The sequence below is a fragment of the Epinephelus lanceolatus genome, chromosome 8 (assembly GCF_041903045.1).
Source record: "Epinephelus lanceolatus isolate andai-2023 chromosome 8, ASM4190304v1, whole genome shotgun sequence".
NCBI lineage: Eukaryota > Metazoa > Chordata > Actinopteri > Perciformes > Serranidae > Epinephelus > Epinephelus lanceolatus.
The window spans coordinates 22446409-22470930 of NC_135741.1; the positions used below are offsets into that span (position 1 = coordinate 22446409).

General features: G+C 39.9%; 2 protein-coding genes and 1 long non-coding RNA gene across 4 annotated transcripts in view; 1 reads left to right on the plus strand and 2 right to left on the minus strand.

Annotated features, from left to right (window-relative positions):
• pkp1a (plakophilin 1a) overlaps positions 1 to 6120 on the plus strand; it is a 28244-nt gene extending 22124 nt beyond the window's left edge. The window contains exons 11-15 of the mRNA XM_033628784.2: positions 255 to 408; positions 512 to 698; positions 1276 to 1360; positions 3180 to 3295; positions 3444 to 6120. Of these exons, the coding sequence (XP_033484675.2) occupies positions 255 to 408; positions 512 to 698; positions 1276 to 1360; positions 3180 to 3254 (501 nt within the window). The 3' untranslated portion in view covers positions 3255 to 3295; positions 3444 to 6120. The remainder of the gene's footprint in view (positions 1 to 254; positions 409 to 511; positions 699 to 1275; positions 1361 to 3179; positions 3296 to 3443) is intronic.
• A 3091-nt stretch (positions 6121 to 9211) lies between these two features.
• Positions 9212 to 22569, minus strand: tnnt2a (troponin T type 2a (cardiac)). Of its 2 annotated transcripts, none has more exons than XM_033629920.2 (12): positions 22549 to 22569; positions 18459 to 18515; positions 15663 to 15692; positions 15372 to 15393; positions 13319 to 13382; positions 13100 to 13216; positions 12935 to 13012; positions 12714 to 12824; positions 12512 to 12621; positions 12265 to 12355; positions 12118 to 12158; positions 9212 to 9460 (listed from the first exon to the last, which is right to left on the minus strand). In XM_033629920.2, exons 5-12 carry the CDS (start codon positions 13370 to 13372, stop codon positions 9427 to 9429), a joined length of 636 nt encoding a protein of 211 aa, XP_033485811.2. In that variant the 5' UTR covers positions 13373 to 13382; positions 15372 to 15393; positions 15663 to 15692; positions 18459 to 18515; positions 22549 to 22569; the 3' UTR covers positions 9212 to 9426. The 2 variants fall into 2 exon arrangements, with proteins under 2 accessions (XP_033485811.2, XP_078026139.1); XM_078170013.1 differs by lacking the exon at positions 22549 to 22569 and adding an exon at positions 20803 to 20826.
• LOC144464157 (uncharacterized) lies at positions 22570 to 24331 on the minus strand. Its single transcript, XR_013491943.1, has 3 exons — positions 24067 to 24331; positions 23463 to 23532; positions 22570 to 23217 (listed from the first exon to the last, which is right to left on the minus strand). It is a non-coding gene; the product is annotated as an uncharacterized LOC144464157 (long non-coding RNA).
• Positions 24332 to 24522: the final 191 nt, after the last annotated feature.

Below are 24522 nucleotides of genomic sequence, written 5' to 3' on the forward strand. Positions count from 1 at the left end.
GGAGTTTTGTCTCCATTGATTCAGAGATTATTAGAGAAAGAAATGAGAAGTTAGAGCAAAGGAAAATGAGATGCACATGTCAAATATTGTGAAACCACCTGTAATGATCATGTTTACAGTCATCAGCTGCTTCTATGGATCAAAAATCTTGGGGCACGACATGTGACACATGCGTCACATGGACTGCTACAGAGAGGTCGGAGATACAGCTAATGTGTTTTCCCCCTTCTGTATGGTCTTTGCTTCTCTTTCAGGGCTCCAGTGCCATGAGCCAGATTCTGGTTCAAAAGCTGGGGGCTCTGCTGCACCTGTCCGCTCTTTTGAAGTCTCCCAACCGCAGCCTGCAGAAGGCCGCCATGTCCCTGCTGAATAACATGTCTCGGAACGACAGCTTGCAGACCCCCATAGGTGAGGAATGTTGTTGATGTGTGCGTCACAGGCAGCAGACATGGATGTAAAGTTAGTCAACGTAAAACTGATTCACTGAATGTTTCCTTTTTCTTCTGTGTAGCAAAGCAGATTCTGCCTGAACTCACCGGCCTCCTCACCTCCAGCCCACGAGAGATGGGAAACTCTGATGAAACTATAGCAACGGCTTGCAGCACAGTCCGCAGTCTGATGTTGGCGGACCCTGAGGTCACCAAGAAGTTCATCAGTAATGAGCTGGTGTCGTCGGTGGCTGACCTCAGTGAGAACAGGTCAGTTTTTGTTTATAAATCTGTGTGTGAAAGGTGCAACACAAATAAACCCTTTCCATTCACCTCAAGAGGTATTTAGCCATGCAGGTATTCATGAGTTTCATCCACCCATATTTCAAGATCTGTTTGAGATTGCTGCCTCTCACCCTTAAACAAGCAGCAACACCTCTTTCCAGAGAAAATCTTTCTGTTACTTGGAACAGTCGACAGAACACGCTGCCAACAACTCTGTCAGCTTCTCTCTACCAAAGAAATCCCGACAAAAACCACTGGCAGCATGTTCTGCAGATTAACCAGAGTGGCACTTTAAACATTTGCTGGCATTCTTCCTCTTTTACAGTTAGTACATATATCAAGCAACCTTTTAATCTGCTGTCATGCAGAAGGTTATTTTAACACTAAAACAGCCATGTGGTCAACTTTTGTCTTCTGCTGTCAGAGGATCTAAAACACCAGTAGCGCAGGTTGTATCTTCAGTGCCTGAATTGCTTCCTTTCCTCACAATCCTTTTTTGTTTGTGTGTGATCTGCATCATTTTTTCTGCTCTTTCTTCATGACCTTTGTCCTTCTCCCTTAGGTCTTTCCCCAAAGGCAGCAAAGCAGCTTCCCTGCTGCTCTACAGCTTATGGAATGAAAAGAATTTGCAAGGTGTTTTGAAAAAGGTAAAATGCAAACAAAGTGTGGCTGACTATGTGTTTAATTCTCCCTGATTTCTTGACGGTTCTAAGGGCACTAACACACCAAGCTGATGGTCAGCTGTTGGTCCATATTGGGCCGTTGGGGAGCATCTGTCGCCCTAGTTTTGTGTGTTTTGCACCGTCAGCACTTGTAGGCCCTTCTCGGCCCTTTTCGGCTTTTTTTCAGCCAATTCAGCCTGTTGAAATGGCATCTTGCAGAGCCTTTCGGTAAATGAAATCACTCTGACTGGCAGTTTGGCTCTGTGCACGGCAAGAGAAGTGGAAGTGAGGAAAGCAAACAAACGGCTAAAGTCAAGAGGGTATAAGATCAAAACAAACTATTATTGTTGGCTAGCACACGGTTAATATCCTTTGTTTTTGCTAACTGGCTAACAAGCATCTTGAATTCATCCTGTTGATCTTTTTTTAATGGCAAATACACACTCCCTTTGCCTGCTGCCATGGAGTTATTTCCTCTCATGCTGGTGCAGGTGTACATGCTGGTGCAGGCGTACATGCTGGTGCAGGCGTACATGCTGGTTGGCTGTTGGCTGTAGTCTTTGCAGTGTGTTCAGATGCAACTTTTTGGCTGAGCCACAGGCAACGTGAGGTTATGCAACAGTAGGCCCTCGCTGCCAGTAGTTCTGCGATGTTGGTTTGGTATGTCTGGGCCTTAACAAGCTTCCCGTGGTATAAGGTATGTTCGGAGTGTTTTTATATCCCCAGTTTGCTTGAAAGTCCATCCTGGTCAATATTAAATGGCAAATAGTCAACATGTTCAGAGTCTCTGTGGGTTAAATGCAGTATTGGGATTCAACTCAAAATTTATTCACCTCCAGCTCACGCTGTTACGTGTACAGTCCATGTTCATGCCGTCTCCATGACTTTATCTACATTTCAAATTCTTCTTTGTAAATTTTCTGTAAAGAGCAGTGCAAAAACTCACAGCTAGTTCGACCCGCCTGTCGCTTGTCATGTTTATATACTCTTAGTCCCATTTAACCACAAGAGATTTGTGTAATTTTTGGTTTTAAGAGTCAGAGCTCTGTTAGCATGTGGTTGCTCCTCCCACACCATTGAAACAAAACTGTTAAATTCATCATAATATATTGTTATGTGTGGGGTCTTTCACGTTTTCAGCATCTATTAAGATCTGAAAAATCTTTTAGTGTGAGCCCGTCTTAAGGCAGACACAACACAAACCTTTTGTATCTGTGTATCAGATTAAAGCTTGGCACATGCTCGCGCTGCCTTACACACGCAAAAGGAGGGCCCAGCTGAAAAGGGTGGATGTTTATTATAGTGCACACAATCACTTTCCCTTCCCTTCTGCCACACCCAAAAGTTCAGTGAATACAGAAACAGTCACACTGGAATCCTGGCAGACTGGTTTTCAGCGCTCACTGTCTATTATGGGAGGAGTAACACATGGAAAATGAAGGAGAGATGCAGACGAGGTCAAGACAGAGAGAGCTGGAGGTGGACAGGGTGGAGAATAGACAGAACATATAAAGGATATTATTAAAGTGTATGTTTGTATATGTATAAGAAGGTGTGCTTACATGAATTGTATTACATATGTATTTACATATGCCATTAATCAAAAAATAATATTGACAGCTGGCATGAGAAAGAAAACACTCCAGAGTTCACACTGCCATGATTCGCCTGAGGCCTCTCCAAGTTGCTGACACAGTACATTTCCTCTTAATTAGATGAAGGGTGTGTTGTATGTATGTGTGTGTGGGAGGCTGCATCTGTGTGACACCCTTAACTGATATTTTTTTAATATTTTGATCGACAGCTGGGGATGGCCAAAGCACTTTTTGTCAATGAGAACACCACAGCAGCGCACAGGTCGGTGCAAGTTATCGACTGAGTGTGACGGACAAGTGGAAAAGGCACCACAGAGGCTGAGAGGTACGATTTGCGCCTCAGTGCTTGCATCTGCACCTATTCATATTTTAAAGGCTCAGTGGGGCAAAAATGAGCCCATTGTTGTGTCATGAGGATTAAAACCTTTTCTCTGTGTCTCTCTTCCCGCATGTGCTCGTGTGTGTGCTTGCAGATGGAAACCAGCATGTTTAGACACTGCTGCGGCCACACCTGTGCAACGAGGAGAGTAAAATTACATTCTTCACATAATAGCCTTGTTGAGAGAGCCTATCAGTTAAGAGTGAGTCACACATTGTACATACGTTAGTGAAAAGAGAGCTTTTAATTTCATGATAAATCCTGCGGTGTTTTATGTATTTAATTTGGATATGATGCTGTTTGTGTATATAAAGGGGTGAGTGTGTTTTTGGTAGGTGAAGTGTACATGTGCTGAAACTCAGTTCCTCCGGCCACTAGAAAATGTTATCTGCAGTGAAAGTTACTAAAGGCATGCAGCGATTATTTAGATTCACGAATGGCTTTGTTGTCAAATGTGTCTTTCTGCATTGGCAAGATAAACTGTCTATTGTGGCCTCGAGGACTGAGCAGCTGAAAATGAAAGTGATAAGAAAAATATATGAACAGCTAAAAAAACAAAAAAGGAAAAGAAAATGTTGTGTAGTTGTGATACTGTTGCTGTCAGATGAATCTTGTACATCCAGATGGATTTTTTTGTTACATTGTTCTGTTATTGTTCTGTGATTCAGAATTTTTATTTTTTATTTTTAAATGAACAGAAACAGCTTTTAACAAGAGTGCCTAAATAGTTTAAGGTATAGTTATGTTAGTGTTATGTCTATACATCTAATATGAAGTTATAGCCAGCATTCAGTTAGCTTAGCTTAGCATAACAACTGGAATCTGGGGGAAACAACTAGCCTGGCCACAGTGCTGTAGGTGTCAGCGCTAGAAGCACCATATTAGCATTCTGCTATAGGGGAAAAATGCTCTGGCTTGTTTGTGTTTCTCTAAACCAATCACAATCACACAATCAAACCAATCACACAGTAACAGGGCTAACTGTTAGCATCACGTAGCTAACGTTACATGAGGATTACTAAATTGTTTAACAACAGAGTCAAACTGTTTTGGTATTGGTGTGAGTTTGTTGGGACCATTAAATGGCTCAGAGTTGGGTGTTAGCGCTGCTGCTGTGTTAGCTCATGCTAACGCTGCAAACTCGTCAGGGGGAGAGTGGCTTCAGAGACAGCAGCAACAGAAAGTTTGCTAATCTGGCATGGAATCGGGTTGGTTTGGGTGTACCGTTTGACTGGAGACATTTTGAAAGATGTAGCTTATTAACCCCAAATGGCCATGTAAGAAAATGGAGGAACATCGGGAATGAGAGTCCTGTGAGACGGAATCTGGGCTTTTCTAAAGCGCGTTCACAAGCTATTTTATTCATCAAAACTTGCCATTTTTTTGGTGTACGTTAGCTCAGAGATTGTTGTTATTTCGTTTAGCGAAGGGGATTTTGAAATCCCTAACACACAAATAGTAGAAGGGAAGGAGAATGGCGGTCAAAATAGCCAGCTAATGGCAGATTTATAGCCGAACTTCACATCATGTGAGTCAGACCAGTCCAAAGGTAGTAAAATCCACCTGCCAGCGCCTCTAAAGCTCACTTCTTGACACAATCTATCTTGTTCTGAGTGTGAAAACAACACTTGGTGGTTTTATAAGGTTTATGTGACCTGTAAAACCACAATATGTCGCTTTTACGCTGCTCTTTGTGCAGATTATACAAACAAGATAATAAGTGTTAAGAAGTAGAAATATGTTGCTTTCGGATAGAGCCAGACTAGCTTTTTCCCAATGTTTCTAGATTTTGTGCTAAACTAAGCTAAGCTAAGGTAAGCTAGGCTAAGCGGCTGCTGGCAATAGCTTCATATTTAGACATGAGATTGGTATCGATTACTTTCATCTAAGTGAATAAGAGTATTTCCCAAAATACTGAACTGTTTTTTAAAGCGCAGTAGTAAAAGCCTTGTTTTTTTCTGTTGCTTTGTCGTAAACTTGTCTTGTTATATACATTTTGTTTTGTTCTTAGTTTGTTTTTTGTTTTCTTGCATAAACTGAGGAATAGGAGACAGAGAAGTATTGGAATATAGTACACAACATGTAACACCAGCTGTGCCCTTGTATAGAAATTTGCAGCAGTATAAGTAGTCAGACATCTCTTTGAAAACCCTTTTAAGTCCAATATGAAATGTATCAACAGTTGACGTAACCTGTAACAGTCGGAGTTAGCTGCTGGCTGTACACTTAGTCTCCTACTGTAAGTGTTCTTTGATCTAACTCAACAGAAGTCACAAAGGAGATAATGAAGGGGCTGCACCCTCAAACATAAGGCTAATGAATTATGATCTGTTTGCACCACCTCAGGCAAGAGAAGCTGCACATCCAAATATATAAACATACATTATAAATGTTGTTTGGATTTAAAAACATGTGGTTCTTCATCTAAAACTTATATATGTGAATTTTGCTTCTTTAAAGTTTAAAGGGCTCATTATACAATATCTGCTCTCATAAGCAAACCACTGTTATTTAAAGAACTCCAATGCTTTTTGAAGACCAGTTATACAAATGGCTAAAGCAAAGAGATGCCATAGCTTCAACAACACACTGCAGAGGACTGTTTTTTTAATGCTTGAGACATTATAGTCCTGCCTAGGTTCATTTGCCTCGGGGAAAATTGATGTCAGTATTGCTAAGAATGTATTTCTGGAGAAATGTGTGTGTGGCATATAATTAGGAGTTTTCCCTGTCACTCAGTCTGTACATAGAATAAAAAACAGAGACGAAGACAACTTTGTAAGTGTTGTTTTTTCCCTCAGCAACTAACTTTAAAGTCATTCAGTATGCTAACAAAAGGTTCACACTATGTGCGTATAGATATGAGCTATGCTGGAAGATACCAGAGTGTCTGTTCGTCATTTCTTGTAGTTCTCTTGAACTAATTAAGTTCATTCCAGCAGGGCTTTTGTGGTGTGCGTGCATGCCATTCTTTGACTAAGAGAACACTTATGAAAGCAAGACTATTTTCTAAATTGGGTGTGAGGGTCTGAAGCAGGTTAGGTGAGTTTTTTTTGGTTTTTTTTAAGATTTAAAAGGGACTTATTATGCTCATTTTCAGGTTCATGTTTGTATTTTGGAGTTCTGCCAGAACATATTAACATGCTTTAATAGTGCAAAAAACACTATATTTTTCTCATACTATCTGTGCTGGAACACCTGTAATCACGCTCTGTTTTAGCACCTTTACCTTAAAGCACCCCTCACAGAAAGCCCAGTCTGCTCTGATTGGTCAGTGTTTGCAGGTCTTCCATATGTCAGAATCTCTGTACCGTCAGTACAGCTGGAGAATGACTGCATGAAAAGTCACCAATTAAAACTCAACAGGACATGTTTCAGCAGGAATATGATCTGAAATTAGAGAGAAATTTTCCTTGATGTTAGCATGTGGCTACATGTATGTTAGCATGCTTGCAGCCAGGGAATGACTGAAACAGAGTACAGCGACACTTTGTCCCATGAAAAATCACCTGTAATTGTTTCTAAATGCAAGATCTTCACAGCAGGACATGTTGCAATAGAAATATGCTCTGTAAAAGAAATTAACAACCTCAGCTAACCACGATTACATGTTCCCCTGACGTTAGCATGTAGCTATTTCTTTATTTATGTAGCTGTACATGTTTGCTAGCCTCTGTGCGCAAAGCTTTAATTTACACAAAAAGCATAAAAATATGCAATGGACTTAGTAGTGATTTGCACAAAATATTTGAAACATTGCAATAAAGTATTTTTAAAAAAAAGACATTAGCATGTTGCTACATGTAGCAGTGTATGCTAGATAATGTTAACACTTGCAGTCTTGTGTCTGGGCTATATAAAGAAATCCATCATGAGTTGACGTCAGCTTATAGCCAAAGTAGAAAAAGAATATTAGAAACAGAGTATTCAGAAAAGTCTACAACCTGAGTTTTTTGCTCAAAGGGATTACTTTTATGTATGTTCACCTCTTTATTTAAAACCTTTGGCCATGTTTAATATGAACATCCAACATTGTAACAATGTATTGGCTATAGACCCTTTTAGAGCTGATGTCTGGAGGCAGAACACAACTCTCCACAACAGGGCTGTAGGCTACATAGGAGTCTTAAAATGTTGTCTTCTTGTCATATTGGGAGCCAGAACAGAAGGAGCCATGGCTCAAAACTGAAATTTTATCACACATCAGCCGCCACTGCTCGTCAACAAAAACAAAGATAACTGTGGCTAAAAGTGATAAGACGAAAGGACTGGACAAAGGCTTGCATGTGCAGTGCACACTTCATATCAGGTTAGGGAAAAGTATTTACTGTTGTAGGGATGGATAACATTATGTGTATTATCATGTCCACATAATCAGAAATTTGGGAGGTATTAAGAGGAATATTGGATTTCTCTGTAATGCTAATTTTTAAGGCACATTAGCTAACATTAGCTTTGATAGCAAAACAAACCGAAGGAAACTGATCAAGTGTCGTACTCATTTGTAAGATTGGCATAGTAATCAACCACAAAGCCGGCCATCCCACCTTCAACAATCCTGTCACATCACCCATCAACTGGGTGAGAACACACAGGTCGGCCAGTTTGATCCCGCTGGTCAGTGTTTACTTATTCAAGTAACACTCGCAGTCCCGGAGAGTGAGTGATCTGACATGGTGCAATTGCAAATTCAGTCTGACACTCTAAACTTAAATGTGGGCCCTGTTTGTTGAAGAAACAGAGCATTATATTTCTATACGAATTAATGAACAGTTGTTAATCACACATTCATTCTATTCGGCGCCCTGCTGTTCCATCTCCACAGACAGAGTGCCTAGAGTGCACTCTGCCACTCCGAGAGTGTGGTGCTCTGGATAACCAAACCAAACGGTACATTAAAACAGTGCTTTGACTGTCTATATGACAAAAAATAAGGTAAACGTAATAGGTTCCCTTTATATTGAATGCATACTTTGTGCATCACACTATTTTCACAACAAATACATTCTTTGTTCATTTCTAATAATAACAACACAGTAAGAAGGATTTATTTTGTTCCACATGATGTAGAGTTGATTATCTTTCTTCCCTTTTTTCTTCGTTCCCTTTCACTGAGGTTGACTGGACCAGCAAGTCTGTTCCTAAGTGACGGAATAAATCACAAGCGTCTTGTTTGTTTGTTTTGTCAGTCTTTTATCCTTCAGATGAGTGAAAAACTGAGTAATGGCGTTTATCTTGCTACAGATCTGATCATTAACGATAAAATCACAGTCAACTTTTGCCCCTAGAGTTGTCCTGACAGGTAATGAAAAGGAGTTCACAAAACATAGATGCAGATTTAATCTGGCAAATCTGGCCACAAAAACATAAATCATACCACCCCTGAGCGGTGTGCTTGTTTCATTACAAGTTGTAACGTTTCCTGCATATCTGGTGCCACATCAGATACACCAGTGACTTAACTGGTATTTAGTTATGCAAGTCTGTCTGATCCAAAGCAAGAATGTTGTAGCGTGAATTCACCTTGAGTTTTATAATACTCTTTGAAGAGAAGTTGAAAAGCAGTCGAAGGAGGAATGTCCTTTTCATTTTAAAAAGGATGTTCCCACCTGGATCAATGTTGGATAGAAATGATTCATTCTCCTCCAGATTTGTGTGTGTATATTTACATGAGAGGAGGTCTGGGCGTTAGCCTGAGGAGCACCATGACAGCCTTAGTCATGTCAGAACCTGTCTGTGAGCAGGAAGATGTCTCTTTCTGACTTTGCTTTAGGCTTTCTGCACTCATGTCTTGAATGACACTTTATTTTTGAGTTCCAGGAAACTCATGCACCCACGCTCAAAAGAGCAAGAAGTCACTGATTGAACTAAAATGGTTTTATTTGCACCCATAAACACAGATTCTATCGGATGGGAATAAGAGGACAACAACAGAGTGAGATGAAGCTGGATGTAATTGTTACTGTAGGTGATGGTATTAGTGAAACAGGTGGGACCGGGGTGTGGCAGGAAAGCTAGGGCTTGGTTTGAGGCGGTGGCTGCAGGACAGGGCTGATGATCACTCAGCTTGTCTACAGTTATTTCCTCAGGCCTCTTTTGGTCCTCTTGGATCTATTACAAAAAAGGAAGATTCACATGAAGCAAAAACATCTTGTTTGTCCAAGCAAATGCACATTTAGCCAACACTGACGTTGCAGAATCTTCAACTGTTCGTTGCAAAAATAACAAGGCAGTCAGCACACTGTGAGACATTCAAGTGCTCCCTCAGTGTGTCTATGACAGGTGTGACAGCTGACCCACCTGCCACACCCAGCCACGCAGCCAGCTCTCCCAGTCTGAGTGAGTAACAGAGCCTCGGGGGGCTTGTTAGCTTGCAAAATGAGAGCAGGGCTGTGACAGGGCAGGGAAGGAGGTGGGGTGCTATCCTGGCCTTAAACTGTCACTAAGTTCAGTGATAAGCGTTCAAAGAGCCTCCATGACAACGAATGAACACGCACACAGACACCTGATGGACTTCTGTTAACACCACCATTTAAATGAAAACACTGTTGTATGCTGGGATCAGTGCGACAAATTACAGCTCAGCTTTCACAACTTAAATGTTGTGTCTGTGACTCTAATAGATATCTATGTGACTATTGATGTCTGCAGTTTAAGCTATCAGATCATTTGTTTGTAGTCTTTCCAGTCACAGTGCAGCATGACCTCAGGGCTTGAATTCAAGACATAATTATTGATTTTTGTCACCTGGTTTTGAGCAAGTTTTCTCATCTTGGAATAACATGTCTGTGCATATTTAAATAGTATTGCATCTTACTCAGCAGTAGAACACAGAGGAAGACGTCTCTTATTATTTTCAGGAACAGGAACGAGGAGCTATTTTTGTCCGGTGTCAATCGGACGTAAACCTTTGCATGCTTGACCCTGCAATATTACTGCTTTCATTCACCACAAAACCATACCAGTATTTTTCCTGATATCTACCAGGTCTTGAGGCTGGAAATAAGTGGTAAAGATTTCCCTGAACGTTAATCCCTGCTCTGATTCACACGTGACCCTTTGCAGGAATGTTCCTAAACATTTCAGACAGACTGTATGTATAAAAAGGGACTTTGCTGTCAACTGTGTACGTTTGGAACAACTCTTTTGAAATTAGTAAGAAGTACAAACTACTTCATTTCGAGTGTAACCCAGCCATAGCTCTAACCTCAAAGGCGCACTCCACCAATTTTACGCATAAAGTCTATTCATCATGAGGAATACTACTCAACCTGTGAGAGCAGGAGGTTACGCATATAACCTGTGTTCCCAGAGAGAGGGAAACAAATTCTTTTCTTTTTCTCTGAGGCCATCTCACCCACAGTTGGACACAGCCGTTTTGTTAATGAGCTAAACCTGTTTGACATTTGAACCTGTCAAAGCAAAAAAACACAGGTGTAAATAATAACATCAACGATGTCTTGCCGGCTTCATTCCATTAGGTTTCCCAATAAGCCACATCAATGAGTGACCATGCAGAGCACTGGAACTAGCTCACCTAAATGGAATGCAGCCATCATTACTGCTAACAAGTCCACCTGTGCAGTTCCTGCTCTGACAAAGCAAAATATCTGCTGTGAAAAATGGTCTACTGGCCTTGACAGGCACTTTAAGAGTAGTTCTTCAGGTTGGTCAGGCGAGGACCGACCAAAAAGGAAGAGTTGTATAATGTTGTCTGTGTTATTAGAGGGAGCTTTTGGGAGTGTCACGGGGCTTGACTCATACCCAGGACTAAAAGATAAGATATCTCAGCCTCTGTTTGTTATCTGTCTCTTTTAACAGTGTCTGTCTTTTCTTTTTTATGCATTCATGCTGGTGATGGCTGGATTATGTTTTCAGGTAGTCCGTCTGTCCCATTCTCATAAAGGCAATATCAAGAATGCCTTAAGGAAGTTCCTTTAAATTTGGCACAAGTATGCACTGTGAGTTAATAATGAAATGATGAGATTTTGGTGATGAAAGGTCTTCTGGTTCATCTCATTCTCGTGAATGCAATACCTCAAGAAGGCCTTGAGGGAATGTCCTCAAGGCCTTCTTGAGGTATTGCATTCACGAGAATGCAATACCTCAAGAAGGCCTTGAGGGAATGTCCTCAAATTTGGCACAAACGTCCACTTGGCAGTACAAACTTATTAGATTTTTGTGATAAAAGGTCAAGATCACAATGTCCTGATTCATCTAATTCTAGTGAATGTGATACCTCAAGAAGGCCTTAAGGGAATGTCCACAAATTCAGCATAAACGTCCACTTGCACTTAAGCATGAGTAAATTAAATGTCAGTTGTCAAAGGTCAAGGTAACTGTGGCCTTGCATCCATTTCATTCTCGTGAACACAATATCTCAAAAACCCTTTGAGGGACTTTCCTCAAATTTGGCATAAACGTCCACTTGGACTTAAGAATGTACTGATTAAATGTTGGTTTCAAAGGTCAAAGTCACTGTGGCCTTGCATCCATCTCATTCTTGTGAACGCAATATCTCAAAAACCTTTTGAGGGAATTTCCCTCAAATTTGGCACTAACGTCCACTTGGACTCAACAACAAACTGATTAGATTTGGTGGTCTCATTCTCATGAATGCAATATCTCAGTCCCTAATTCTGTTATATGATTTAGTCTATTAGGTAGACTATGATTTTTGGAACAAAGTCTGTGATCAGACATGCATTAGTTTAGTACGTCTGTGTAAAAAGTGTGCGCAACATTAGGGAGAGAATGTTCCTTCTTACGTTTTCTGATGGTCACTGACACGGTTCCTCAGCACGTTAATCTGGAACAAAGAAAACATGCAAATTTTATTTCAGAGAGGTCTATTATATCCTGTGTGTTACATCAACATCGTTTGTAATATGTCATATGTGTCCTGTAGCACATACATCATATTTCTGTCTGGTGATCTCGTACTGCAGTTCAAACTTCTCTGCCTCCAGCTGTTGCAACCACTCCCACAGCTCCTTAGCTTTCTCCCTGTGAGACACAGAAACACAAAAATGGGACAGTATGGTTGTTGTTGTTTATGTTACGTTGAGGGATTCTTTCCATTGTCATATGTGTATCAGAAATAATGTCCCTACTTTATCTTTCCTATGGTAAAATAACACAATATACAGTATGTCCACCTACTTGAGTTTGTCCTGGCCCAAGTTCTCGATGTCCAGAGGCTTGTGTCTTTCGCTCAGGATCTTCTTCTTCTTCTCTCTCTCTGTCTGCCTCTTACCACTCCGTTTTTCAGTCTGTGGGGAGGTGAAATAAAACATGGCTCGGATCTACATCCTTCACATGTTAACCACTTTAACCTCCCACTATAAACCCTCCAACTGCTCACCAGCTTCTGCATGTAACCTCCAAAGTGGAGGCTGGTGAGGGTTTTCTTCTTCTTGGCGTCATCCTCTGCTCTCCTCTTGGCTTCCTCCTCCTCCTTACGAGCTCTCTCATCCTAAACAAACACAGATCCAGAGAGAAAGAGGACCAGGAGTGAAATGTTAGGAGGTGGCTCACTCAACCGATGCAGGAAGTATACATTACATAACCGCAACATGACTGTACCTCAAGCCGCTTCTGTCGCTCTTTCTCTCTCTCACTGCGGATTCTTTGCTGCTCTGCTCGCTCAGAACGACGCTTCTCCTGCACAGCAGATCATCACATCTTAGCAGATATTAAAGCTGGCTTCACACTACATTATGTGCATTTTCTATAGCATGAGGCTCTTACAATCCTCTCTCTGAGACTAATGAGCTCTTCCTCTTCTTTCTTCCTGCTCTCAAAGTGAACCTCAATCAAAGTCTGAAGCTCCATCAGGTCCTTCTCCATCCTTTTACGATGGATATCCTACAGAAACAAGGGTTTAGTGCTGATGTATGTATGATTCATTGGTTGCACAGCATTAGGCAGACACCCATGCACAGTATGTTCTGCAAGTTTGTCACTCACATCAAAATCCACCTTCTCTCCATCTGGGATCTTAGGAGGGATGAGGTTGGGCATGATAAATGGCCTGGAGATTAAAAAGGGAAGACAAAAAAATGAGACTGACAGTTAAACAGTCAAGTGTGAAAACAGACACTGTCACTGTGGATTTCTCATGATGATAAATATAGTCAGCAGGTTTAACATGCCACATGAATGTTCCTTCAGTGTATTCATGTGTGTCTGGGCATGTCATGAATGCTTAGAAGCAGGTTCTTTAAATCAGTATTTATCAACTGTATGTTCCACAGTGTTACATGATGTACTTACACTAACCATGATAATGTAGACAGAGACATTTGCAGATCAGAATTTCTAAATTGTAAATTTCAAGTCTTAACCATTTTATATTCTGGCGCCTTCATTTAATGGCATTTCTAAACGCTGATAACTAATAGTTTTTGGTCATGCACAAATGTGCAGGGTTAGTCTTAGGGCTTTGGTTTGAAGCAAACACATTAAAACAAGTTAAACAGATATATTCTACAAATTCTATTGTAAATTTTTATTTTATATTTAAAAATTTTAACTTGCTGTTTATTTTTCTTTTCTCCTACAATACATTGTGACTGTTATCTGTCGAAATACCTATGCAAATTCCTTTTATGTGTAGACCTACTTGAAGATAAACCTGATTCCGCTTAAGTTAGAATTTGGTTATTTTAATGTTTAGGGACAAAGATGGTGGGATTTATTTTGAGCTGAGTAATGTCAAGAAAAAGAATTGTTTTTTATGTATTTTATCACTCCAATTATTCTTTGTCGTACCTCTATATGGTAGATATTCATGATCTAAATTTTGGAAATACTATAATGCTTCCCATAATGCTTTTGGGGACGTAAACAGGAAGTAAGATACAAAGACTTATGCTATAGACTAGCTTGTAAAACTTGAGCCCCGTTTTTTAGCCTGTATATTTGTTGAAATTTTGGAAAAGTGGCATCATAAAACGTATGCCGAATTATTTATTAGAAGTTCCCCTTTACAATAAACCCATTGATACGATAGATAACTATCACTGGATTACTTAAATGCTGAAGAAACTTTAAAATCGTGAATATTTTCAAGGGAGTTCTGCAGTGATGAGGAGCGACTTTCCTCTGATTAAAAAAAGCCTTTTAATGGATGGATGGACAATGGACATACTGATACCCCCAGGACACGTAAGTCACACTAAGTCTAAAAATACAAGTCTTATGTTTGTTTGTTCATATTTAAGAGAGTTATATCTCCGAAAAGAAGTGAGATTATGTTTGGCACAAATTGCATCAAACAAAAAGGGGTTTTAAGGACATTAATTGCCTCCAATCATTATGTGGCTGTGATTCATACAAAAAAACACATTTTAAAAACAATATATAATTCAGAATATTTCTTGTTCAGAGGCAGTATATTTGTACAGATTAAACAAACAAGTTATAAAGTGTTGAGTGAGCTTTTAGAGGTGCTTGTATGAGAATTTTCTGAACTAAGCTAGGCTAGCTGTTTCCACCTGTTTCCAGTCTGTGTGCTAAGCTAAGCTAAGCTAAGTTAAGCTAAGCTAACTGGCTGCTGGGGCTGTATGATAAATGACATTAGGTTGGTATCCATCTTCTTATCTAGCTTTTGGCAAGAAAGCCAAGAATGTATTCCCCAAAATATCTTTAATTTAAAAGCTTTATAGAAAGTAAATTGCTGAGTTTGTGTGTTTATTTGAGGCTATGTGCTTTGGGCTGAGTTTTATTTTGTAGTTTTCTATAGTACATTCTTAATGTTTTGGTGATATGGTTATGTCATTGTTTTATTAATAGTGCTTATGTCTTGTTGTTTTTGCTTATGTGCCTTGCTATGTGCTTTTTGTATGGTTATATGCTTACTCCGTGCTTTAATCAATTTTTGGGGAGGGGCATTTTAAGCATATATTCAAATATGGCAATAGTCAATATTATAATTACTCCCTAGCATAACAGAACTGTACAGGAATAAACTTGTGTGTGTGTTTGTGTGTATATGTATACATCAGTGAGGATTACTCACTTGAATTTTGGCTTGGCCTCCTCTGTTTAGAAAGAAAATAAGAAAGAGAAAACACCAATAAGCCAGTCAAAACCACACACACTCACCAAAATATTTCATAATCCTACCAGGAAGTGCCAGGAAGGTGTGACAATAGAGCTTGTGTACGCACGTAACAGTTGGGAAATTTTGTTCGGCAGAGAGTTCATCTGAGAACTCCAGTGCAAGTTGAGTACATCCAAGAAAAACTGACTGACAATGTGTAAAGGGTGCCAACAGTAATTTTGATGTAATTTAGACAAGCAGTGTTACCTTCTCCCTCCTCTGCTTCCTCTTCTCCATCTGAAAGCAAAATAAAATACTTGAGAGGCTTGTGTGAGTTTGTTAGTGTGTGTGTGTCAAATGAGTGCGCATCAGGGGACAGCTGTGTTTTAGGAGTGCTGACAGACATAAGTACATATCAGAGCACATGAAAAGAAGAGAATGACTGAAATAGAGCACTGAGACACTCAGGTACTGTTTGCTTATCTGTGTTGGTGTGTCCGTCAACAGTTAAGTGTTGCGTGCATCACATATCATAAATAGCATTCTGTCAGAGAGGTTGTCTAGATAATAAGCAGTCAGTCACCAAAGAAGGTATGGCATCTGTAACCTCTGAGTGACACTCAAAAATTTGGAGCAGAGCCTGTAAAGGTTAGGCTGAAAGGATGGTTTTACCGGTATTTGATCATATAAAGCACAGTGCTGAACAAACTGAAATTTTGACCTGGTGATGATGATAGATAAAAAGGTACTAGAGTTAATCACATGAGATCCATGAATGTCTGTTTGATTTTGTTTCAGTCCTGCTAGCAGGTGTTGAGATACTTCACTGGATAAATCAGAGGTTTGATCAGGTTGTGGGGCTAGAGGAAAAGCCAGGGGATCACCAGAGTCAGTCGGATTTATACCATGAATTTGTGCGCAGAATTTCATGGCAAACTATGCAATGATTTGATATTTCAGTCTGGACTAAAGTTGTGGACTGACAAAACCATCCCTTGCATGACTTACAAAAACTTCTCTGATACTAAAATGAACTGACAGGAGAAAGGCTCCATTCACAAACTATTTTGGCAAGGAAACACTTATTTCTGCAACTTTTTTTTACCATAAGTAGTTGGATACTGTATACCGTTGTGCTTGATGTACTATTAGTGGCTGTGGAAGCTGCTTACACCACTGTACGCTGCATGCTGCTGCTAAATGATCTCTCTGTACGTCCGCAGACATTTGTATCGTTTGATTTTTAAGTACAAATCTCTGCTTGGGCTGGTTCCTTCTTACCTGTGTACATACATGTGTAAAAACCAAAACCAATACAGCCTGCACTCTTATAATATTTTACTACTGTTGGTCTTCAAGGTTTGAGCTAAAGTAGGCAAAAAAAGCTTTTAAACACACTGATGAGTCTTCTTGAAATAATTTACAGACCTGAAATTGTCTGAGCTGATTACAAAGGGAGAATTTAAGTTAATGGATTGATGAAATAGCACTCTTGCTACTCATATTTTCTCTAAAACTTTTTTTTTTAAAAAAATGCACATTTTTATGTATTTAACACTTTTTTGTTGCATTTTAATTGGATGCTGTGCTTGCTCATTTCTGGATTTGACAGTTGTACTAGTCTTCTTGTGTCTACTGTTGTAATGATGTTGACGCTGCCCTCTTGGCTAGGTTGCTCTTGAAAAGAAAAAGTTAAATCTTTTTCCTGGTTAAATAAAGGACACATATTTCGGCAGGTCGAACAGTCCCTTTCTCCAGTTTGTGACAGAACAGGTGACAGTTCACTTCACACGTGCCTCATAGGGCGTTTACTGATATGAAGCACGGATAAGGTGAAAATGTGACCTCTGACTAATATCACTCTCTTTTCATATAACTGGAAACAACAGAGAAAAGCACCTGAACGTTGCTGATTAAGAAAATATCAAATTCTGACTAATAGGCAGGTGCCTGAGGGCTGGGAGGGCTGAGAGACCTGGGGATTACTTCCACCCAGTGGCTATGTCTGGCGTGACTAAGAGAGAGGGAGACAACGAGGAAAACATGAGAGCTCGACCTCATCATGTCGCTGCAGACTGTCACATACCAAAGTGAAGTGTGACTGAGGTAGCAGATCATTTTCCCGTCTGTCTCTGAGTGATGATTATGGACAATAAATTAATCATCATTGCTGCGTTGTCAACACCCGACGCTACACTTAGTAACCAAAGCTGACACAGTATCAGCATTGACTCCATGTCTTCAGTTTAAATCAGGGTCTAAGTGGAAATGGGGTTGAGCAGGGACCCCATACTACATATATTGTATACAAGTGAGCTGCATATGCATGTAAACTGGGCCTACAGTAACGTGTAGGGTGGTCTAAAGCGCCATGTATGACCTCACTTGCTTGAAAAATTACAAAACTTCCATTGTGGCCCACATAAATGTACATACACTTGGAATAATGATACAGCCACCTGGCCAATATATTTGAATCAGTGGTAACTGTTAGCCTCGCTGTAATGGACAGGTGCCGCACAGTGATTTAACGTTAGCTAGCCTATCATCAGTGTTGTGTACTGTATATTAGCCTAAATGTTTCCCAAAGATGGTTTCTGTCATTTCATATGATTCTTATCAAGCTGTTGTATAATTAAGTGTTCGTTTTCCTAATAACTGTGGTTTTAATTAGTTATTTGATGCTATAAAAAAAGGGGGTTGACATCATGATTGACAGCTGTGTGTGCCAATCGGTGTACTGACACTGCTTGCAATAGGTCGGATGGTTGTTCGGGCAAGAACTCGAAACCAAAGGGATCGGTACTGCACAGATGCTGGCTCCAAATGACATCACCAGCACAAGACGGTAGCAACTGTATCAAGGATATTTTGGCTTCATTTTTGTATGGTGGGTGTAAGTGGAGATGCACTGTGCTTCTTTATATTTAGTCTATAGTTACGACCGTGGACGTAAAATCGTGTCTACTAAACTAGAAGTCTTTAGGCCTTGCTAACAATATGTTGAATTTATGTTTGTTAATGTGGATTTTCAGACATGTTTTTTCCCCTCCAACTCCTCACCTTGTTCTTCGTTGGCCTCCCCCTCTGCAGCAGGTGTGTCCTCTTCCTGCACGGCCTCTGTCAGCGAAGTTAGTGACAGCACATAGTGACATATCAGAGAGAAACCTCAACACTCACTGGGTGTGATATTGACTCACTGCCTCACTGGAACCGTCGCTCCCTTGTCAATGACCTGTCATTTTTCATAAGTTCATGGTGAAAGGAATTTTAGGAGAAAGCAGCTGCTGAACTCAATTAAGTGTGTTGTTTTCACGCACTTTTGTTCGCACTTTTTGGAGATGTGAGTTTGGTTGTTGGACTGACGCTGTGTTAGCATAATAGAAAACAGTTTGTTCAGACACCATGGAAAACCTTGCAGAGAGATAACGAGTGTTCAGAGTGAGCTACCCACCTCTGGTATTTAAAGCAGACAGCACTCAAGAGCTGGTGAGACAGAGCGCGCGCGCGTGTGTGTGTGTGTGTGTGTGTGTGTGTGTGTGTGCGTGTGTGTGTGTGTGTGTGTGTGTGTGTGTGTGTGTGTGTGTGTGTGAGCGCATGTGTGTGTGTGTATTTTGGATGCGATAGATGTGATGACACAATATCTTCTCATCTCTGACATGGGTTCTGTTATCCTGTGATAAGGCCCACATTTAAAAACAAAAACAGCATTCACTGGGACACAATCAGTTCAGTCAGTATTTGGGAACTTCAGATAAGAGAGAACAAAGTGGCAGAGTCTCAAATATTTGATCTCATCAGGTAACACTTGCGGAAATATCTCCATTATTGACGGCAAACACAGGCTGACTTTGTGGACCCAGACAATGTTTATTTGGGCTTCTGGTAGTTTACACTGCTAATCCAGAAAAGTTGGATCAGTCTTCCTCCACAGAGGACAGATCGTACAGTTATTTATTATGAATAAATAAATGCGTACCTAAATAAATGCTGAAATAAATACATAAATAAAAGAATAGATACATCATCAAATGATGAAAAAAGTACAGAAACATATAATCAAAATAAATATTTTTATAATTGTAGAATTGTGATTTAAATGACTGAACATCTCTAACGTATTTATTTATTTTTATATTTCTATGTTTAGATTTATGTCTATTTGTCTGTGTAATGGGGTGGATGGTGCTAACCTCGCACTAAAGCAGGATTGGAATACAGACATACATGAGAAATGCATTTATTTATATTTTATTTATTAATGAATTCATTTTTCATACTGTCTACATATAGTACCTGTCTCTTTGCTTGCCAAATGTATATTTTCAGTTCAGGCATTATTTTTCAATAATATTCCTGAGACGTCAGAACCCAGGATAGTCTGCTAGAATATTTAATTCATACTGTAAATTTTTAAGACTTTTTAAATTACTTTTAAGGCCTTATATTTTTAAAATTGCTCCGATGCTGATACCAGTATGGGAAATGTCTCTGATACTGCCTAAAATATTGGATCAAGTAGTATCAAGTCTATGCTAGGGTTGCAGGGATATACCAGTTTCAGGGTATACCATGATATTAAAGGTGACGGTTATCATACTATGCACATTTGCTTATCTACGATATTGAAAAGAAAATGCAACTGGACATTGAATCTCCCATTTATTTTATTTTTTTTTTTCAAAGGGGAGACTTTTTACACATATTTCCATTAACTATAAATGGTTTCACATTTCAGTTATAGTAATAAAACGTTTGTTCAAATGATAAAAATATAAAATGTGTAATACTGTGATACCACGATATTTTCTGAGACGGTTATTATCGTACCATGAAAATCTTATACCGTTGCAACTCTAGTCTATGCAGCTATCTGATTTATGAACTTTAAAGTAGTTTCACACCCGGATAAAACGGCAGTTTTCAGTTTTTTAATAGGGTAACATTTGCCGTTAGTAAAATGTCCGATATTTGGCAGTATTTTACACTGGAATGTCCCATTATTTCTGAGTCGTGCCATAAAACAATGTTAGCAATCATTTCACATGCATACAGGCTTAGTAGTACACACCTGTTATCTGTTATACCTGTTTATTTTTTTTACGCAATGGTGTAGGATTGGTACTCAGTATTGGCCAATATGCAAGTTCAGGTATCACAGTAGGTATCGGGGAAAAAAATAATATTGGAACATCTTTAATTTAGGTTATATTTTGTATTGTAATATTTAAGGCCAGATACTGTGTAAGTGCACAGTGAACTTCATCACTCTACATGTGGTGTGTTTGTGATTAAAAGGTCATTGTTACAGGCAAGTTCCTGGCACTGGCACTGTGTCCACAAACACAGCCAACATTTTCCGTCTATGGAGAGTGGAAAAAAAAGAAGCTTTGAGCTCAAGCAGTACCTTCCTCTGCCGCCTCCTGCTCCTCCACCTCCTCCTCCTCCTCCTCTACCCCCTGTTCCCCTGCCGAGCAAAAGCACAGAGCCGTTAAGTGAGGCCAGTCAGCCAGCGAAGCAGCCAGCCGCTTTCAAACAGAGAGAAAGAAAGAAAGAAAGAAAGAAAGAAGAGAGTTTTTTGAAGCATGATGAAAGCAAGCATGAATGATTATGTAATCATTCACGAATGTCAATCACACAGCCGTTGTTGGGATGTTACTAAGTACATTTACTCAAGTACTGTATTTAAGTACATATTCAAGATATTTGTACTTAACTTGAGAATGTTATTATCATGCCACTCTCTACTTTTACTCCACTACAATTCACATAGTACCAACATATTGTGTTGTTACTTTACAAATAATATGTTTGCATTATTACTTGTTTCAAAGCTTTGTTATAAATTTAACTTCCCAACAGTATTAAAAGCGAAGCTGAAATTATTATTTGATAAATTGATAAGTTGGTTGTAGGGGAACCTATTTTGGTGCTATATGGCACCCATCTTTTAAAGGGGGTACCATATAGCGATTTTTTCAAATATCGCTATATAGAACTGTGAGAGGTCATCTTGTGGACGAATCAAGATGCTTCTTAGTGACACTTTTACTGAAAATATAAATCGAGCATAGCGTTAGCTCAGGCAAGACACAATGTCAAGCTCAGCCCACATCTACATCAGCTGATCTCAAACAGCCCAGTCAACTGGTGGATCAGCTGATAGATCACATGATTTTTTTCTATGCAACCAATTGGTGAATCTCATTCAGGGCGCCTTATTTAAAGTGCTTTGTCCTGCCTACTGTTGCTGCCTCCATTCCAGCTCCTCCTTTTCATGCTTTGTCTGACTCATCAATGTCATTTCTGTTTGTCATTGATGCTGCTCTGTTCTGTTCCCAGGGAGTCTTTGCTGCTGCTCTTCTGGCCTTAGGCTTTCCATGTAGGCACATGGAAGGGCAGGGAGGTTTGCTCTCTCTCCCTTAAGGCTTTCCTTGTTTGCACATTGAAGGGCAGAGAGGTGCACATTGAAGTGCAGAGAGGTATGCTCTCTCTGCCTTAAGGCTTTCCATGCAGGCACGTGGAAGGGCGGAAAAGTGTTCTCTCTCTGCGTGGAAGAGGCAGAGAGGCCCCAGACCAGAACCATACCACCAAATACAGTACTGCAAATGGACATAAAGTTTTCTTTGACTAAAGTGTTCCTGACTGAAATGATTATTAATCATTTCTTAGGAGTTGTGGGACAGGTTATCATGTCCTCTGTGGGGGATGCTGGAATGTTGTGTTTTATTCTTTCCCCAGTAAACTAAACTAAGAAGCAATAGAGAATCTCTAAAGAACAATACAGGGGCTTTAAATGTTCTCAACTGGCTCTTCAGCTTAGTTTAGTTTAGTTCAAAGAGAGATTCTTTGTGTGGCAGCAATGCTATATAGCACCTTATCTCATGCCAAAGAACCGCTGAGGAACCATTTTTTTCTGTGTGAAATATTTTAAACGCAGGACTTGTAATGGAGTATTTCTACAGTGTGGTATTAGTACTTTTACATCTGAATACTTCCTCCACCACTGACTCACAGCTGTGGTATTTTAACCACATGCACCCTGACTGTCAATGTTCATCACTCCACCTGTTGTTCTGGTAAGAGTCCTACTAAAACATGACCACAAATCCCTCATCGATGACCCAGAGCTTCATTTATAAATGTCTCATACCTTCGGCAGCCTCCTCTTCTGAATCACAGAGCCGGGAACACACACAACAGAAAGGACATACAAATGTGATCACATGAGGAAAAGTACTGCACGTTATACACTCACAACTACCTTTGCTGTAGTGTTTCAACTAGTTCAAAGCAAAAGAAGGAACAGGAAGAGGAAGTCATTATTGAAAACCTTGAAGAAATAACCTTAACATCCTGTGGATCTGCCAAAAAAAAACTACTGCAGTCTTTGACTCTACAAGGAAGTGTTTTGGTACAAACACACTTTGTGCTGCATTATGATAAGCCTCAAACCTTTTACTCATACAGTACTGTGTCTCGCTCATTTATACTGTATATACATCAGCTACACTTATACACTTATGGGAGCTGTATGCTGAACAGACAGGCTGAGCATTTACATTTCATACATCAGTGTGACATTTTCATTCACAAGAGACACCATAAAAATGTCTTTACATTCCTTTGAGAGCCATGTAACACTCCATAGCGTATACTGTAGTATCACGTTATTATATAATCTAAATGGATTACCTAAAGAAAACATCTGTCAAAACTACATGGGTTTAGTTTTAACAGTAGCTCATATCTGTCAGTGCTCTCATGATCATGTACAGTATGTGATGGTGAGTCATGATGAGAGTCCTTACCTCCCTGCTCCCTGTGAAAATCAAATGCGTATACTTGAGTTATTATTCTCATATAAAGGCAGATGTACATAGCAATCCATCATCACATTTTAACATCATAAAGCTGTCATTAAAATATATGTTAAAAAAAACCTGCCATTGTAGTTGTATAACAGGGCGTATTTTTACTGTTCCACAAGACACGTACAGTACATTCAAGCATTAACATGCATAAGAGGTTTTGTGTGATGCATAACAAATGAGAGCTTGAACCTACTCCTCGTACTCCTCCACCACCTCCTCGTTGTCAGACATGGCAGGGAGCGTTCAGGTGCGCAGCAGTGGATCTGAACATGAAAAATTAAGCTGTGAATTCAACGAGAAATCACCCAGAGCTTTGTAACAAGGGCTGGACGATATGAAGAACATCAAATATGGCAATATTTTTGACCAAATACCTCAATATCGATATTATAGAATTGACTGTTAGTGCTTTCACAGTGTTTACACGATGATATTTTTTATAAACAACCATCAGTAAGGTGGATATAATGACTACCAGGAAATGGGTATTTATAAAATAGCCAGTTCAGTCTGGAAAGTTTTAATAATTACATCACTTTACTGTAATGCAGCCTTTAAAATCAGGAAAAGATGACCAAAATCGAAGACATTATCTAGTCCTGTATCATGATATCAATATATTGCCCAGCTCTATTCATATCAATATTTTATAGAATAAATACTGTGTTCTGGCAGAGTTGGAAATTAGCAATAAGCAATCAGCCAAATGCTGGCAAAAAATCCAAATGGCTGTTTCAAAAGTTGATTTCCAACCCTGTGTTCTGGTTACGCTTACACGCATAATCAGTGAAACTTACCTGAGTAAGAGTGCTGACGAAAGTGACCTGATGGCGAGATTCAGTGCGCAGCAGAGCAGAGGGTCCCTGCTCTCACTGAGAGGAATGTGAGGTGAGTCTCGTAGGGTAAAGGGACAGACTGTGCAGCGGAGAAAAGGCTCTAGGACCCCTTGTTGTGTTATTAATAACTTTATAGATAGCATGTACTCTCCATTATCACCATTCCCAAAAAAGGCCGCTGTGTGCAAGAGTGTGGGTCGCCATGCCAAAAAGATCCAGATAAAGCCACAGTTGCTCACAGACAATGATTCACACACACACATACACATTTTCACACCCTTGTATGGCATCCTGCCACTGACAAAACACAGGCATCCAGCTCTTATCTACAACCCCCCCCCCCCCCCCCCCCCCCCGGCTGAGATCAATGATGTTACAGAGTCAATGTGCATTTAAGACTAGAGAGTGATTCCTTGT

Bases quoted from the DNA above. Each gene is read 5' to 3' on its own strand.
- tnnt2a (XM_033629920.2), bottom strand. From the start codon at position 13,372: ATGCCCAACCTCATCCCTCCTAAGATCCCAGATGGAGAGAAGGTGGAT. The intron at 12,356-12,511 runs GTAGGTGGACAT...TGTGTCTCACAG, and splicing joins TTGGGCCAGGACAAACTCAA to GGAGAAAGCTAAGGAGCTGT. The intron at 9,461-12,117 runs GTAAGAAGGAAC...TTTTTGTAATAG, and splicing joins GTCAGTGACCATCAGAAAAC to ATCCAAGAGGACCAAAAGAG.